The sequence below is a fragment of the Ailuropoda melanoleuca genome, chromosome 8, assembly GCF_002007445.2.
Source record: "Ailuropoda melanoleuca isolate Jingjing chromosome 8, ASM200744v2, whole genome shotgun sequence".
In the NCBI taxonomy this organism is placed as follows: Eukaryota; Metazoa; Chordata; class Mammalia; order Carnivora; family Ursidae; genus Ailuropoda; species Ailuropoda melanoleuca.
Window position 1 is genome coordinate 14,798,376 of NC_048225.1, and position 14,666 is coordinate 14,813,041.

Below are 14,666 nucleotides of genomic sequence, written 5' to 3' on the forward strand. Positions count from 1 at the left end.
TGTGGGGCTCGATCCCAGAACGCTGGGATCACGCCCTGAGCCGAAGGCAGGCGCTTAACCGCTGTGCCACCCAGGCGCCCCAATGATGTTAATTTAAAAACACACATGAAATTACATACCGCTATGAGTTGAAAACTTAAAACCTGGACACAGAGATTTATAGCAGCTTTGTTCATGATTGCCAGAACCTGGAAAAGCACCCAAGATGCCTTTCCGTAGGTGGACAGGTACCCCGTGGTCCATCCAGACTACGGGGTATTATTCAGAGCTAAGAAGAAATGAGCTGTCGAGCCATGAAGACATGGAGGAAATGTAAATGCATGTTGCTAAGCAAAAGTAGCCAGTCCGAAAGGCTACATGCTGCATGACTCCAGCTATATGACGTTCTGGAAAAGGCAGAACTCTGGAGACAGCAAAAAGGTCTATGGTTGCCAGGAGTTCAAGGGGGCAGGGAGGAGGGATGGACGAATACAGCATAGAGGATATTTTGGGCAGTGGAACTACTCTGTATGGCATGGGATGGTGGGTACGTGTAGTTTACATTTGTCCAAATACAAAGAATGTACAGTATCAAGGCTAACCCTAACTAAAGTATACTCTGATGACAATAATCAATACAGGGTCATCGAGTATTGTAACTATACTGCTCTGGTGGGGGACGTTGATAGTGGGGGAGGCTGTGCATATGGAGCCAGAGGGTAGATGGGAAGTCTCTATACTTTCTGCTCAATTTTACTGTGAACCTAAAACTGCTCTAAAAAAGTCTATTAAAAAACAAAAACAAAAACAAAAAAAACCTTCCAGGCTTAAAACTTGTCTGACCTGTTCAGCCTTTAGAGAAAAAACATAATCTTCATGGTCATTACTTAATTTCTTAGACATGTAGTGATTAATGACCAGAGTGATCTTCCTTTGATAAAACACGGTTCCATCAAGACTCATGACCAACCCAAACTAATTGTGCTGGTGAATTAACTGAGTAGTGAATCTCTAGCAACACGTTTTCGTATCAGAGCAGTTAACAGCGAGGGCTAACAGGTAAGAATTAAGTTCAAACCTAGCTGAGACTTAACACCTGATTCCTTGGATTCATTCCTGAAACCTTCATGAACTGTCAACTGTCAATTTATTTAGTTAGTTCGCTATTTACTTAGTTGTTTAGTTAGTTAGCTAATTAAGTAAGTAGGCTCCACACCCAACGTGGGCTTGAACTCACAACCCTGAGATCAAGAGTCACACGCTCTACTGAGTCAGCCAGGCACCCCACGAACTGTCAGTTTATTTTCAAAATGGGGTTGTTATCTTAAGAAGTGACTGTCACCTACAAAAGTCTGAGACAAAGAGGTCCAAATAACGTCAGGGGAAAAATAGAACAATTTCGTTTTCATGAAGAAACAAATCAACTTACACTTAATGAATCTCAACTAAGTCCAAAATGTGAATATTGTGGTGGTACGTAGTATATGTAATTTTAAGATTCAAACTCCTTACAAATTTTCTATAATAAACATGTACTGTCTATACTCAGGAAACAAACATTGTAAAAATCACGGCACAAGGGACGCCTGGGTGGCTCAGTTGGTTAAGCATCTGCCTTTGGCTCAGGCCCTGATCTCAGGGTCCCGGGATTGAGTCCCACATCGGGCTCCTTGTTCAGCGGGGAGTCTGCTTTTCCCTCTGCCTGCTGCTCCCCCTGCTTGTGCTGACAAACGAACAAATAAATAAATAAATAAAACTTTAAAAAAATCACGGCACAAAAGTTGTAGAAAAGAATATTTTATTGAAACAGTTTCTCAATTAACAATGGACCAAAGTACAATCTGACTCAAACCTGTCCAACCAGCCTCAACTGCTAGTGAAAGAACTCAAACATACAGGACAGGGTGGGACCCTGCGGTCTCATTTCTGCCAATGTGGCAAAAAAAAAAAAAAAAAAAAAGGAAAAAAAGACAAAAGACAGACACAACCAGGTCCCCCCTTGCCCTGGGAGCCGGGTGGCAGCTGTGGCTCCTGCTCCAGACGGAATACTGGAGGACAGGCTCCCCAACATGGGCATGGTAGGTAAAGAGCCCCATCTTAGCAGGGCAATGCAAGAAAGGCAGGCCAGCCCCCACCCCCTTCCTTCCTCCACAAGGCCTGCCGCAAAGAGGGCGAGGTGGCCTTTTTACATTCACACCACGGCTCTCCTTCTCCCAGGGTCTTGGGATAGGGGCTCACAGTAGAAAGCACATTTTGGTCAGCCCAGAGGGCCAGGGGGCCAGGGGACCAGGGGAAGGCTATGTCTGGGCGGGCAGAGAGGAGAGAGGAGGGGGCCAGGAGTCACAGGGACATGGAGGAACAGGCTACCGGGCAGTTGCAGACTCTGACAGTGCTCGCAGGAGGCTGGCACCCCACGCCGGCCACTCTGCACGCTTTCCTGCGCCCGAGAGTCCCCAAGTGGGAGCTCCGGGGTTTTCACACGTTTCTCCCACAGAGGTGGCTGGATTCCCTTCTTCTTCGCTTTCTCCCTGCCTACTTTGGCCCCCGGGCGGGTGTACAAGCAGGCGGGGATTGATCTAGCTTTACTGCAGCCCATCCGGATGGAAGGGGTTGGGCAAGAGACAGACGGCTGCCTAACTTGCCACAGGAAGCCAAAGAGAGCATGGGAAGAGGAGTCACTGGGGATGGGGCCATTCAGGGAAAGACAAGACCGTGGAGGAGAAAGCAGAGATAAGCACTCAGAAACCAGACCTGGTAACCAAGGCTCTGTAGACACTGGCCCCTGGAGGGCGGACTTCATGGTGGAAGAGGGAGGCAGGAAGGAGGACAGAGAAGACTGGAGACTCTCTAATATCCCAGGGCATCCCTCCCCCTGCCAGGTCCACTGATCCCTCACGGCCAATCTCTCACCTACCCACAGGCAAAGAATTAAGACATAATAGTGATTTCTCCCAAATTGGGGCCTGGATGGGTAGGGAACCAGGGGTGGGATTAGGAAATCGAACAATTTCAGTTTTTACCACAGAACCACTGCAGAAGGAACTGGTGAGCCGTCCCTTCCATCCCCTTCTCCACACCTGTGATCAAGGTGAGAGAAAAGGAACCGAAGCGTCTGAGGGCAGGAGCAACCCCTCCCCCGACCCTCGCTGTTTAATAAATAGAGGAGGTAGGAGAAGGGGGTGGGATGAATGGGGAACCGGGGCGGGGGGTTATAGTTCATCATTCTTCAACGTCGGCTTCTGTCCCGTTGGCTGCTCCTTCTGTTCCGGCTCTGCTGGGAGTGGGGAAGAGCAAAGGGATGCCAGCAGGTCAAACGGAGGTAACTGGCCCCCATTCTGTGCAGATCCTCCCCCCGGGACCGTACCAACCAGGCTTCCCAGGTGCCCCCAGCTCCATGCTCACCTGCTCCAGGACCTCCCAGCTCCAGAGGTTCGGCATCTGCTGGTTCAGATCCTGCTTTTGGAAAGGAAGAGGTTAGCCTCTACAGAAGGGGGGAAGGGGCTAGCAAATTTTTTCTGTAAAAAGCCAGGTAGTTAATGTTTTAGGCGTTGTGGGCCACACTCAGCCTGTGTGTGTGTGTGTGCGTGCACACGCGTAATAACCTAAAAACGTAAGGGCCATTCATAACTTGTGGATCTTCCAGAAACAGGCTATGCCTGCCAGTATGCCAACCCCTAGGTTAAGCAATAACCATATTCCCAATGACTTTCCCAACTCACGAGTCTCTTTCTCAGGTTCTGAAATGGGCTTTGCATCTTCAGTGTGGCCTGGAAGGAAACCACGGGTAAAATGTAGTCCCAGGAAGGAGAGGCCTTCTTCCTGCCCAGCAGCACCTACAGCAGGGCGCCCTGCCCTCACCTGGTGGAGGGATGACCTTCTCCGCTTGGTCACTGGCATTGAGGGGAGGCTCTGCCCGGGTCCCGTTCTTGTCCTTGGGCCGGGGCCGGGGCTTGGTGAACTTGGCCTTATTGAGCAGATACTGCACCTCACGGTCCAGGGCCATCATCTTGGCCTCGATGTCTTTTGAGAGCAACACGGGCTTCTCTGTGGCGGGAAGCTTGGCCTGCTCGGCCACGGTTGCATTCTTCCAGGCCTGTGGGGGAGCCAGGACATGCTCAGAGCTAGCCCTGGAGACCGCAGGTATCTCTGTCCCAGATGAAATACAACCCAAGCAGCCTCGGGCTCTTCCGTCAGATCACAAACTCCACTCCACCTGGATGTCGGCCCCATAGGGGAGGCAGACTCCTCACAACGGCGACGGAGGCTCTCCACAAAGGAGTCCCAAACTGCACACTTGGGGCTTACACCCTATTAGTTGGGACCAACTACAGCTGAACCTCTTGATTATTCCCTTGCCTCTGCACGTCTTTTTTTCTAAAGATTTTATTTATTTATCTATCAGAGATAGAGCGTACAAGCAGGGGGAGTGGCAGGCAGAGGGAGAAGCAGGCTCCCTGCTGGGCAAGGAGCCTGACGTGGGATTCGATCCTGAGCCAAAGGCAACTGCTTAACCCACTAAGCCTCCCAGGTGTCCCTGCCTCTGCGCTTCTTGAGCTCTGATTCAAAGACGTTCCCCACACATCCAAAAGGGCAGTTTCTGCTTCCTGTGACCAGTCATTCTCACCTCCCTGAACCCGGGCCCACTTTCTGAGTGCAGCTCGAGCCCCAGCTCCTCGGAGCAGCTGCTCTAACACCACGGGAAAGGGCTCTGCTGCTACTCCAGTCTGACAACTCATGGATGGCCACAATCCTTGTTTGTGGCTAATCAGACACGGCCTCAAACGTAAACATCTTCTGCCTTCCCAATTAGCTGTGAGGCCAGGAGGCCTCTCCCATGCTGCCCAGCTCGGACCCCTTGCCCGTTTAAGTATCCCCGTAAGTATTTACACAGGGATTACCCAGGTCTCGTTGATGACTTTCTCTAACGTTGTCATCTCCACCTCAGTGAAGATCTGGTCCATCTCTGGGATAAGCCGGGCACCCCTGGAAGCCAGAAAGGAGACAGTGAACCGAGGAGGAAGAGGGGTCTGGGGTGTGGACATGTGTCATAGGAAGTTGATGGACCCTGAAGCTTGGCAAGATTGAATTAGGAAGAAAAGCAATGGGGCTGCTCACTTGAGGAACATGCTGGAATGGTTGAGGAGATTATCAAGGGCAGACAGCCGTTCAGGCCACTTCTTGCGCTCTTCCACCCGAAAAAACAACCCATAGCACAGCTTCCTCAGCTCAGTCAGCTTCTCCTTCAGCATCTGATGGATACAGGGTTAGAGTGGGCAGAGGGCTTGAAGGGAGGAGAGGCTGGCCCTGGAGCCAGCCCTGCATCCCACTCACGGCCTCACACCCCAGCTCTCCTCATCTTCTGACCCTGGGAGAGGAAAGCGAGGGCTCCCATCCCACCCACCATGTCCCGGGAGGCCGCTTACCACTGTGGTGGCCCCAAAGCCCTCATCCTCCAGCCAGGTGGAGGCTGCGCTAAGCTTCCCAGAGATCTCCTCACGCTGCTCCTCGGTGGACACTTCCTGATACTCGGGCTGGTACAGTTTGTCCTAGGGAGGTGCACATAGGCCCAAGCATGCACCAAGCCCCTGAGGGCAAGACACACAGAGCCAGACTCTCATCAGACACAGGTCCCAGGGCACGTGTGCCTCCCAGCCTACCAACCTGGGTCTCAAAGATAAAAGCTTCCAAACTATTGGCAGCTTTTTCCCGTTCCTGCTTCTCTAGGTCTCGGAATGTCAAGTCTTGAAGTCTGTAAGACAAAAGACAATCAAACGTGAAGGAGAGAGCATGCTGAACTTGGACCCTGGGTCAGACAGCTCTCCCTCCCAGGGGTGCCATTCCATATCCCATCCACCCTGCACGCATGCACGCACACATACACACACACACACACACACACAGGGTCTCTACTCACTTTTGCGCAGAGCGGGCCAGCGCCTCCTCAGGTAAGTCAGGCAGGTCCAGAACCAGCAGCTCCACCCCGATCTCCTCTACCATCCTCTGCTTCCGGGCAGGCTTCTGCTTCTTTTCTTCCTCCGGGGCTGGAGGAACACCCGCAGACCCTGCTTCCTTTTTCTCGCTTGGCTTCTAGTGAGGAAGGAGATGAACGTTATCAGGAAAAGCTTAGGCCCTTTTCTTCTCCACAGGCGGGGCTCTAGGGAACAAGAAACAAGGCAGGCATCTATTCCCTTAGCCCCCTGGGCCACCCCCGGCCTTACTCTGCCGGCGGCTCACCTGGGCCTCAGACTTTTCTTCGTTTTCTTTTTCTGCAGCCTTTTCTTCCTCAGGGGCTGCGTCCTCCTTCGGCTCAGCAAGTGGGGGCTGAGATGTGTCCTCCACCGGGGCCTCAGCCTCCTCCTTGAGCTCTGCTTGCTCCCCAGGCTCATCCTTGCTCCCCTCAGCAGGGCTTTCCTCTTCCTCCTGGGAAACAATCACAGAAGACCCCGCAGAAAACAGTCACTAGCAGAGCCTAAGGCTAAGCCGGCTCAGCAAGGCTGAGTCCCCCAGGCTCTGCCGGGAAGGGGCTTGCCGCTGCCACCACCGCGTGGGGGTGGACAGACGACTGTACGGGAATGGGCGCTGGGCTGTGCAGCCCTCGGCAGCCTAGTCAGATGAAGAACAAGGGATTGGAGAGGAGAGGAATGTGTCCCGGAGTTCAAGCACAGGGGCAGGCTGGAGTCCAGAGGGCGGTATGGTTCGCTGAAAAGGGACGGTCTAGCCAGTCCCAGGCAGCTGGAATGCCCACCCCAATCCCTGCCTCTGCTGCCACTTCCTGGGCCCATGCGCCACCCTTGGAGCTCCCCTGGCTCCATGCCGGCCTCACCTGGATGGTGTCCGTACCATTCTCCTTAGTGTCTGCAGTCGCACCACCTCCAAACAGGCTAGAGATGGTGTTGCCGAGTTCTGGGAGGAAGAAAGCCCCAAAACTCAAAGAGGTCACAGCAGCGAAGCCACCTCCTAATCCAAAGGCAAGGCCTGCCTGCCTCCCCAAAACGCATACAAGTACATCCCCCCCCCCCACACACGTGCGTGCTCGTCTTACTGGTCAGGGTAGATTCCTCTTCTGGGCTGTCCTCCACCAGGGTCTCAAACACAGACTCCACCTGAAAACAGGGATTCAAGCTGAAGAAACACACAGGCTGACCCACCTTTCCCCCACAAACATCCTGTCATCATGGGCGGCTACCTACGCGCATCCACGTGACTTGCCGCGGTGCTGGCCTATCCCCTCACCTGCCATCTTCTATGGGCCCCTGAGTTAGGTCTCCTCCACCCCCTTTAATTATGAGCCCTCTGAGGACAGAGTCCTAGCTCCTTTCCCCCGGAGCCCTGCACTTCTCTACTCGACAACAGAATGGGCCATTATTTCCCACAGTGTGTTCTAAGACGTTAACCCCCAGAACAATTCTTTGAGAATGAGTTACTTAGCCATCCAACAGGTCCTCAATTTTACAATACCCATAAGCACTTACAGGCCCTGAGAAAACCACAGCAGATCCCCGGTTAGCTGTGTTTGGAGCCAAGGCTTTTCCATCTCCCCAACCCTTCTCGTTTCTCATGTTCTAATACCATGTGGAGGAACCACTCTGGAAAGACTGGTGGGGCCTGGGCCCTTGCCTTGTACCCAGGACCTCCTTGTGGTCTCACCCTGATGAGGCTGAGCACGCCACTCTCATCCAGGTTGAAGTGAGCCTTGATACCCTTGGACTCGTGGTCGGGATACTTCTTGAAGCTCTCACCCACACCTTTTAGCTTCACTGTGGTCAAGTTCTGGGAGCCAAAGACCCTGGTTGGGGAGGAGAGAGCCATTCTACCCAGCCATTCCACCCAGCCTGCCTCCAGCTCTAGACTTCATAGCCTCCCAGGATGAAATATCCCCCCCGCCCCCAGAAGATGCTCACTCCAACCCTGACCCCACAGCCTGCTGCCTCTGTCAGCCCTGAGGCCCCAGATCCTCCCTCTCATCCTGCCCCCCCTTACCGAAGATCCTCGGGCCCCAGGAAGCCCAGGTCACCATAGTTGATGTGGAAGTCGAAGTCGTGGTTGTAGCGGTTAAAGGTGATGACTTTGCGTTGAGGGTAGGGCCCCATTCGGGAGAAGAGGACACGCTTATTGTGCTTCAGGCTGCGAACCCCGGGCTCCTCCTCCACCTCCCTCGTGAACTCCACCTACACGGCAGGCAGAGAGGAGGCACACTGGAGAGCCAGAGCAGGTTCAGGGGTAAGGGTACGCGGAGAACCTCAGCTGGCAGAGACACAAGGGGACAGGCTAAGGCAGAGAGGGAGAACGCTCGGTAACAGGAACCTGTCGCCTGATCAGACGGGCCTACTCACCAGGATGGGGTAGATGACCGCGTCTCGGACGACAAATGGCTTCACCTTGAAGGCTTTGCTGAGTGCGGCTGCCTGGTACACAGCCCCCATGGCGGCTGCTTCGTCTGCGTTGATGTTCTTCCCTAGTTCCTCCCTGCGGAAGTCCCACGCTTTCGCACATCAACTCTGGAGAACCCAGCCCGGACATCCTCTCCTCAGCCCTGCAGCTGCCCAGCCCCAGAGCCCCGGCCCCAATGCCTCAACACCCCCACTCACTTGCCCACAGCCTTCAGCAGCACCTCCTGAACTTTAGGGACCCGGGTGGCCCCACCGACCAGGATCACCTGCTCAATCTCATCCTGCAGAGAGAGAACGGGACATGGGACAGCTTGGAGTCGGCCCTCCTCCCCAGCGCTGACTCATCCCTTAACCCTCCTGCCCCCTCCTGCCCACCACCCAATCACTCTCCCCCACCCGCCTCCCCAGCTCAGGCCCACGCCAGACTCTCCCCTCACCAAATTCATCTCGGCACTCTGGAGGGCCTGCTGTACAGGTCCAGGGACTCGCTCAAATAAATCTGCACACAGCTCTTCAAACTCTGCTCGGGTCACTTTTGCCTTGAAGTCCACATCGTCCATCAGGCCCTCGATCTGGGGGAGGATGAAGCATGTCAGGGTTCCCAGCCGGATCCTCCTCTGGCCGGCCAGACCAGACACCTGGAGGGACCAGGACTTTGGGAGAACGGCAGGAGGCCGAGGAAGAAGGGATGGGCCACACCGCACGCCAGCGGCCTAGCTCAAGAGGGTGGGGTCCTCTCCCCTCTGCGTGGGGAATATTTTCCCTCAGGTAGCCACGAGCAGGCACCTGTGCCATGTGATCGGCGTTGGCACTCAGGACGGTTTTGAGTCGATTCGCCTCCCGCAGCAGCTTGGCCATGGCACGGGGGTTCTCCCGCACGTCCTTTGCTCTCTGGCCCTTGCGCTGTTCATTGAAAAGCTTAGCCAGGTGCTCACGCAGCCGGAGCTCCATCTCCAGGCCCCCCAGGGTGCGGTCAAATCTATTCAGGAAGAGGTGACAGAGAAAAGTCTGGAACACACAGGGTCCCTTCATTGCCCCAGGAACCCGACTCTTGTCTCACATACGTGGCTGACACCTCCGTAAGAGTTCACCTACTCTTCCAATCCACTGTATGTACTGGGCGTCAACTATGCACTTGTCTGGGAGGACGCACTTAAGAAAGACGGTCCCTGCTATCAAGGAGTTTACAATCTAACATCGGACAAACTCACGAACATGAAATGTGTACCACCCTGTGAGTTAGGACAGACAAACAAGCAACAGCATTAGAAGACATAAAAGGAAAGCGTCACCTATTTGCCGATATCAGGGAGGGTTCTGTGGAGATGTGATAACTGAGCTGAAATCTGAAGGATGAGTGGAGGTAACAAGGCGAGAAGAGAGAAAACAACTCTAGAGAGGGGGGAACAGTATACGTAAGGACCCCGACGTGGGAACCAGCAGAGTAAGTTCCAAGGAGGGCAGGTGTGGCTAGAGCTCAAAGAGCAAGGGGCTCTGAGTAGACAAGTGGGAGGAGTCAGGGCTCTCATAGGCTAATGCAAAAGGTTTGGAGCCACAGAGGATTTTTAAAGAAACAGATTATAATCAGGTTGGTATTTTGAAATGAACCCTCTGGCTGCAATGTGGAGAGAGAACTGGAGGGAGGGCGCACTGGAGGCAGGGAGACCTTCTTTCGTAACCCTGCAGGTCAGAGATGATGGGAGCCTGACCTTGAGTGCTGGCAGGAGAGCTAGCTAGAAATGAATGGATTTGCGAAAGAAGACACCGTCATCGATAAGTACGCTGAAAATGACAAGAACAACAAAATGACTGCACGTGGTCTACAGCTTCCCGGCTTTCCTTAGAAGCAGCCCAGGAAGTTCCCTGCCTTTCAATCTTCCCTAACTGTCCTCCTCCCTCTCCATCTTCCCCTGGTTCTTCCAAGAGGTACCCCATGATGACCAATGCTTCGGGAGAGCATTCGTGCAGGAAAATGAGGCAGCTGCCCCTCCAAGAAGAAAGCCCCGACCCAAGGGTGTCTCAGAAAGTGGTCCTCCTCCAAGCACCAACCTACCCCACGCCCCGGATCTGCAGCTGTGGCTGCATGCCCGCCTCCTTAGTCTTCACTGTCTGGTAGGTCACGATGGTGCACACGGTGCTGCCAGAGCCCATGTCATAGAACATGACATTCTGCAGAGACACCAAGACAACGGTCACAGGAACCTCATCAACTCCAGGTGCTGCACCAACCCTCCACTTAAGGCTGAAAAGCTCCAACAGCGGCTGAGAGGGGCATTCTGATGCTGCATTTTGTCAACAGCTAACCATGCAAGTACGACGCCAAACAGTGCAATGGCCCCCTTCCTCAGAATCAGCCGCCCTGCAAGTCTGGTCAGAAGCTCCTCCCCGGCTCACCTGGGCAGTGGTGTTGATATCCTTCCGGCGGAAGACACCGTAGCTGAGGGCCGTGGCCGTGTTGTCGTTGATGAGCTGTAGCACTTTGAGGCCGGCCATGCGAGCAGCCTGCAGCACAGCTCGGCGCTCGGCCTGATTGAAGAAGGCTGGCACCGTGATCACTGCGTCCTTGATGGGCTGCTCTACAGAGGACAACAGAACGGGGCTCCCACCAGCTCCATACCTCGGATGACACTTTCCTAATATGGCACTATTGACATTTTAGGCCAAATAACCCTTTGTTGAGTGGGGCTGTCCTGCGCATTTTAAGATGTTTGCCAGCATCCCCCGCCCACGAGATGCCAGGAGCAGCTCCCCAGATAACCAAAGCAAAGATACCTTCAAATACTGCCAAAGGCTCCCTGGGAGGCAAAACTGCTCCCCTATGAGACCCTAGGGAACCTGGCCACCACTGGCCCCACCTTAGCTACTCACCTGCAAAATCCTCAGCCAGGGAACGGGAGTAATTGAGAACCATGCCAAGTACCTCTTCAGGTGAGAACTGTAGCTGCCTGGGGGAAGGGAGGCTAGTTAGAGGCAAGGAAAGCCAGGCATTAAGGCAAGGACAACCGTGAGCACCAGAGGAGCCCACCGTCCCCAGCAGAGCACTCACGGGCTGATCTGGAAGTGCACAGTCTGCCTCTGTGGGTCGAAGCCTAGCTCATGCTCTGGAAAACGAGCTCTGTAAAGGGCCACATGGGGGTTTCCCTCCTGCTTCCCCAGGAGGTGCTGGAAGTAACGCAGCGTCGCCTTTGGATTCTTGATGGCCTGAGAGGAGGTAAATAAAGAGTATTAGGCTCTCAAGTCCACCATCACCTACCTCTCACATCAGAGGTCGCTAAGGGTTCAGGCTTCGGGGTTTATCATCTCCTCCCCCCTGCCCACTGCTTCTGGGAAGGGGGAGGCCTGCTAGCTCACCATGCTTGCTGCACTGTCTCCAAAGAATCTTTCATTTTCTTTCAGGGTCACAGTCACTGGGGTTTTCCTCCGGGATTCCCTGAAGAGAAGAGACGTAGGGCCCAGGTGCCTATAGCAGGGTATGGACTCAGGAGTCTCAACACCCCAAATACAATCACTCAGACACCAGACTGTTGTGGCCCTAGGAAGAATACACACTGGCCTGGAGCACAGACTCCCTTTTTCCCCACCCCTGACACTGGGGCCACCCTCACTTGTTCAAGACAATTTCCATGGGCACTCCAGGTTTGACGATGGCCACCTTCATGGACTCGCTGCCCAGGTCCACAGACATCACAGCCAATGTGTCTGAAAAGGAAATAGATTTGTCAGTTAGTCCCTCTTCCCCCACATTCTTGAGTCTCCTCTAACCAAAGCACACTGCTCTCCACAGAGAAGAAAGCAAAATTAGATAAAGGCCTGGGTTCAGCAATTCAAGAGTCCAGAGGCTTCCAACCAAAAGCCTCCCCTGCCACCACAGATCATTCATTATTCACTCATTTATTCTTCTTCTGAGCCTGCTTCTGGGGTACACACCACTCAGTGCCAACAGGTTTGCCAAGAGCACAGCCATCACAGCCCAACGGTCCAGCCTCTTCGGCCTCTGCCTCCTGACGGTAGCTGCCATTGTGCCTCTGAGGGAGGAGAAAAACAACACTTGTAACCGGATGCCCTGAGTGAAGAAGACAGAACCTCATCCCAGAACAGAGAAGCTTTAAGATTCATACTCCACTGTCACCCGGGGCAGAGAAGCCTACATCCCCCGCCTCCCCCCCCCCAACTCCCTCCTGATAAGGACCCGGCACTCTAATCACACAAAGGGTCCTGGGCTCCATCCACCACATCCCTCAACAGGGAAGGTACCAGGGCAGGAGAAAGGGGACCAGAGCCTTCCGTCCACTGCACAGGCTATAACCGCCGCACCCTAGCACTGCCCCTGATGTCAGACACCTGGGGTGAGGCCAGGGATCCCCGCCCAGGGCTCAACTACCTCCCTACACCTGGAGCTCCCCCGCCGGCGGGGAAAAGACAGGCCAGGCCTGGACGGGAACTGAGAGGTGGTGACGTTGGAGGAGGCTGGGATGTTAGAAGGGCCTGTCTCCTCCTCGGTATCCCTTCAGGGTGTCCCGCCCCCCCCTTCTCCATCCCAACCCCCGGCCCCGCAGCCTACACAGACGCCGTGCCTGGAACGGTAAGATTCTTCGCCGGGCGGGCAACGAGTCCCCCGAGTTCACCTAAGCCTCACCTGGCGAAGGCGGCGGCTCCCACTCCCGGAAACCCGGCCCGGCCAACCCCTAAGACGTAGGGGCGCCCCAGGGAACGAGCTGCGGGGCCAAGCGCACCGGCGTCCGTGCGGCCCTCGCTCCCGCCTACCGACCCGCCCCCGGAGCTAGCACGTTGCCTCCTCCAGGAGGGGTGGCGGGCTCCCATCGCCATCCCCACCCCCGCTACCGCTTGCCTGAGCTCCTGTGGCCCCGGCTCTGGGACAAACGCGGCGGCAGACGTACCCACGAGGCCGGCAGCGCGCCCCCAAGCCCGCGCCCTTCACAACTCCCCTCGGTTTGCAAACTGTTACATTAGCCACCAATCTCTCAGCGGCGTCTCGCGCACCAGCCGGCCCCGGACGCGGCGCGCGCTCATTGGAGCCTCCGCCGCCCGGCCCTGCGCCGCGCGCCCGGCCCGCCCCCGCCGCTCCGGCGCGCGCTCCCATTGGGCCACGTCCTAGGCCCGTCCCCTCCTCCGTCGCCGGCTCGGGCTCCGGAGGCCGCCGAGGGGCCAGTCCGCCAGTTGGGGGAAAACCGCCGACGCTGGCCGGGATTGGACCACGTGACGGGGCCCGGCGCCCGCCCCGGTGCNGGATGCCCTGAGTGAAGAAGACAGAACCTCATCCCAGAACAGAGAAGCTTTAAGATTCATACTCCACTGTCACCCGGGGCAGAGAAGCCTACATCCCCCGCCTCCCCCCCCCCAACTCCCTCCTGATAAGGACCCGGCACTCTAATCACACAAAGGGTCCTGGGCTCCATCCACCACATCCCTCAACAGGGAAGGTACCAGGGCAGGAGAAAGGGGACCAGAGCCTTCCGTCCACTGCACAGGCTATAACCGCCGCACCCTAGCACTGCCCCTGATGTCAGACACCTGGGGTGAGGCCAGGGATCCCCGCCCAGGGCTCAACTACCTCCCTACACCTGGAGCTCCCCCGCCGGCGGGGAAAAGACAGGCCAGGCCTGGACGGGAACTGAGAGGTGGTGACGTTGGAGGAGGCTGGGATGTTAGAAGGGCCTGTCTCCTCCTCGGTATCCCTTCAGGGTGTCCCGCCCCCCCCTTCTCCATCCCAACCCCCGGCCCCGCAGCCTACACAGACGCCGTGCCTGGAACGGTAAGATTCTTCGCCGGGCGGGCAACGAGTCCCCCGAGTTCACCTAAGCCTCACCTGGCGAAGGCGGCGGCTCCCACTCCCGGAAACCCGGCCCGGCCAACCCCTAAGACGTAGGGGCGCCCCAGGGAACGAGCTGCGGGGCCAAGCGCACCGGCGTCCGTGCGGCCCTCGCTCCCGCTACCGACCCGCCCCCGGAGCTAGCACGTTGCCTCCTCCAGGAGGGGTGGCGGGCTCCCATCGCCATCCCCACCCCCGCTACCGCTTGCCTGAGCTCCTGTGGCCCCGGCTCTGGGACAAACGCGGCGGCAGACGTACCCACGAGGCCGGCAGCGCGCCCCCAAGCCCGCGCCCTTCACAACTCCCCTCGGTTTGCAAACTGTTACATTAGCCACCAATCTCTCAGCGGCGTCTCGCGCACCAGCCGGCCCCGGACGCGGCGCGCGCTCATTGGAGCCTCCGCCGCCCGGCCCTGCGCCGCGCGCCCGGCCCGCCCCCGCCGCTCCGGCGCGCGCTCCCATTGGGCC

General features: G+C 56.1%; 1 protein-coding gene across 7 annotated transcripts; it reads right to left on the bottom strand.

Annotated features, from left to right (window-relative positions):
• Positions 1-1,763: 1,763 nt before the first annotated feature.
• On the bottom strand, positions 1,764-14,552 carry HYOU1 (hypoxia up-regulated 1). Of its 7 annotated transcripts, none has more exons than XM_011237642.3 (26): positions 14,458-14,552; positions 12,297-12,394; positions 11,975-12,068; positions 11,721-11,799; positions 11,416-11,570; positions 11,238-11,314; positions 10,764-10,945; positions 10,423-10,538; positions 9,156-9,348; positions 8,807-8,941; positions 8,568-8,650; positions 8,313-8,445; positions 7,960-8,147; positions 7,627-7,765; positions 7,022-7,082; positions 6,803-6,882; positions 6,214-6,399; positions 5,894-6,066; positions 5,641-5,728; positions 5,403-5,525; positions 5,095-5,228; positions 4,878-4,962; positions 3,838-4,072; positions 3,699-3,746; positions 3,382-3,432; positions 1,764-3,253 (listed from the first exon to the last, which is right to left on the bottom strand). In XM_011237642.3, exons 2-26 carry the CDS (start codon positions 12,385-12,387, stop codon positions 3,189-3,191), a joined length of 2,994 nt encoding a protein of 997 aa, XP_011235944.1. In that variant the 5' UTR covers positions 12,388-12,394; positions 14,458-14,552; the 3' UTR covers positions 1,764-3,188. The 7 variants fall into 7 exon arrangements, with proteins under 7 accessions (XP_011235944.1, XP_019665851.1, XP_034521822.1 ...); XM_019810292.2 differs by lacking the exon at positions 14,458-14,552 and adding an exon at positions 14,409-14,427; XM_034665931.1 differs by lacking the exon at positions 14,458-14,552 and adding an exon at positions 13,268-13,422 and having other exon boundaries at positions 5,894-6,063.
• Between the last annotated feature and the right edge of the window lie 114 nt (positions 14,553-14,666).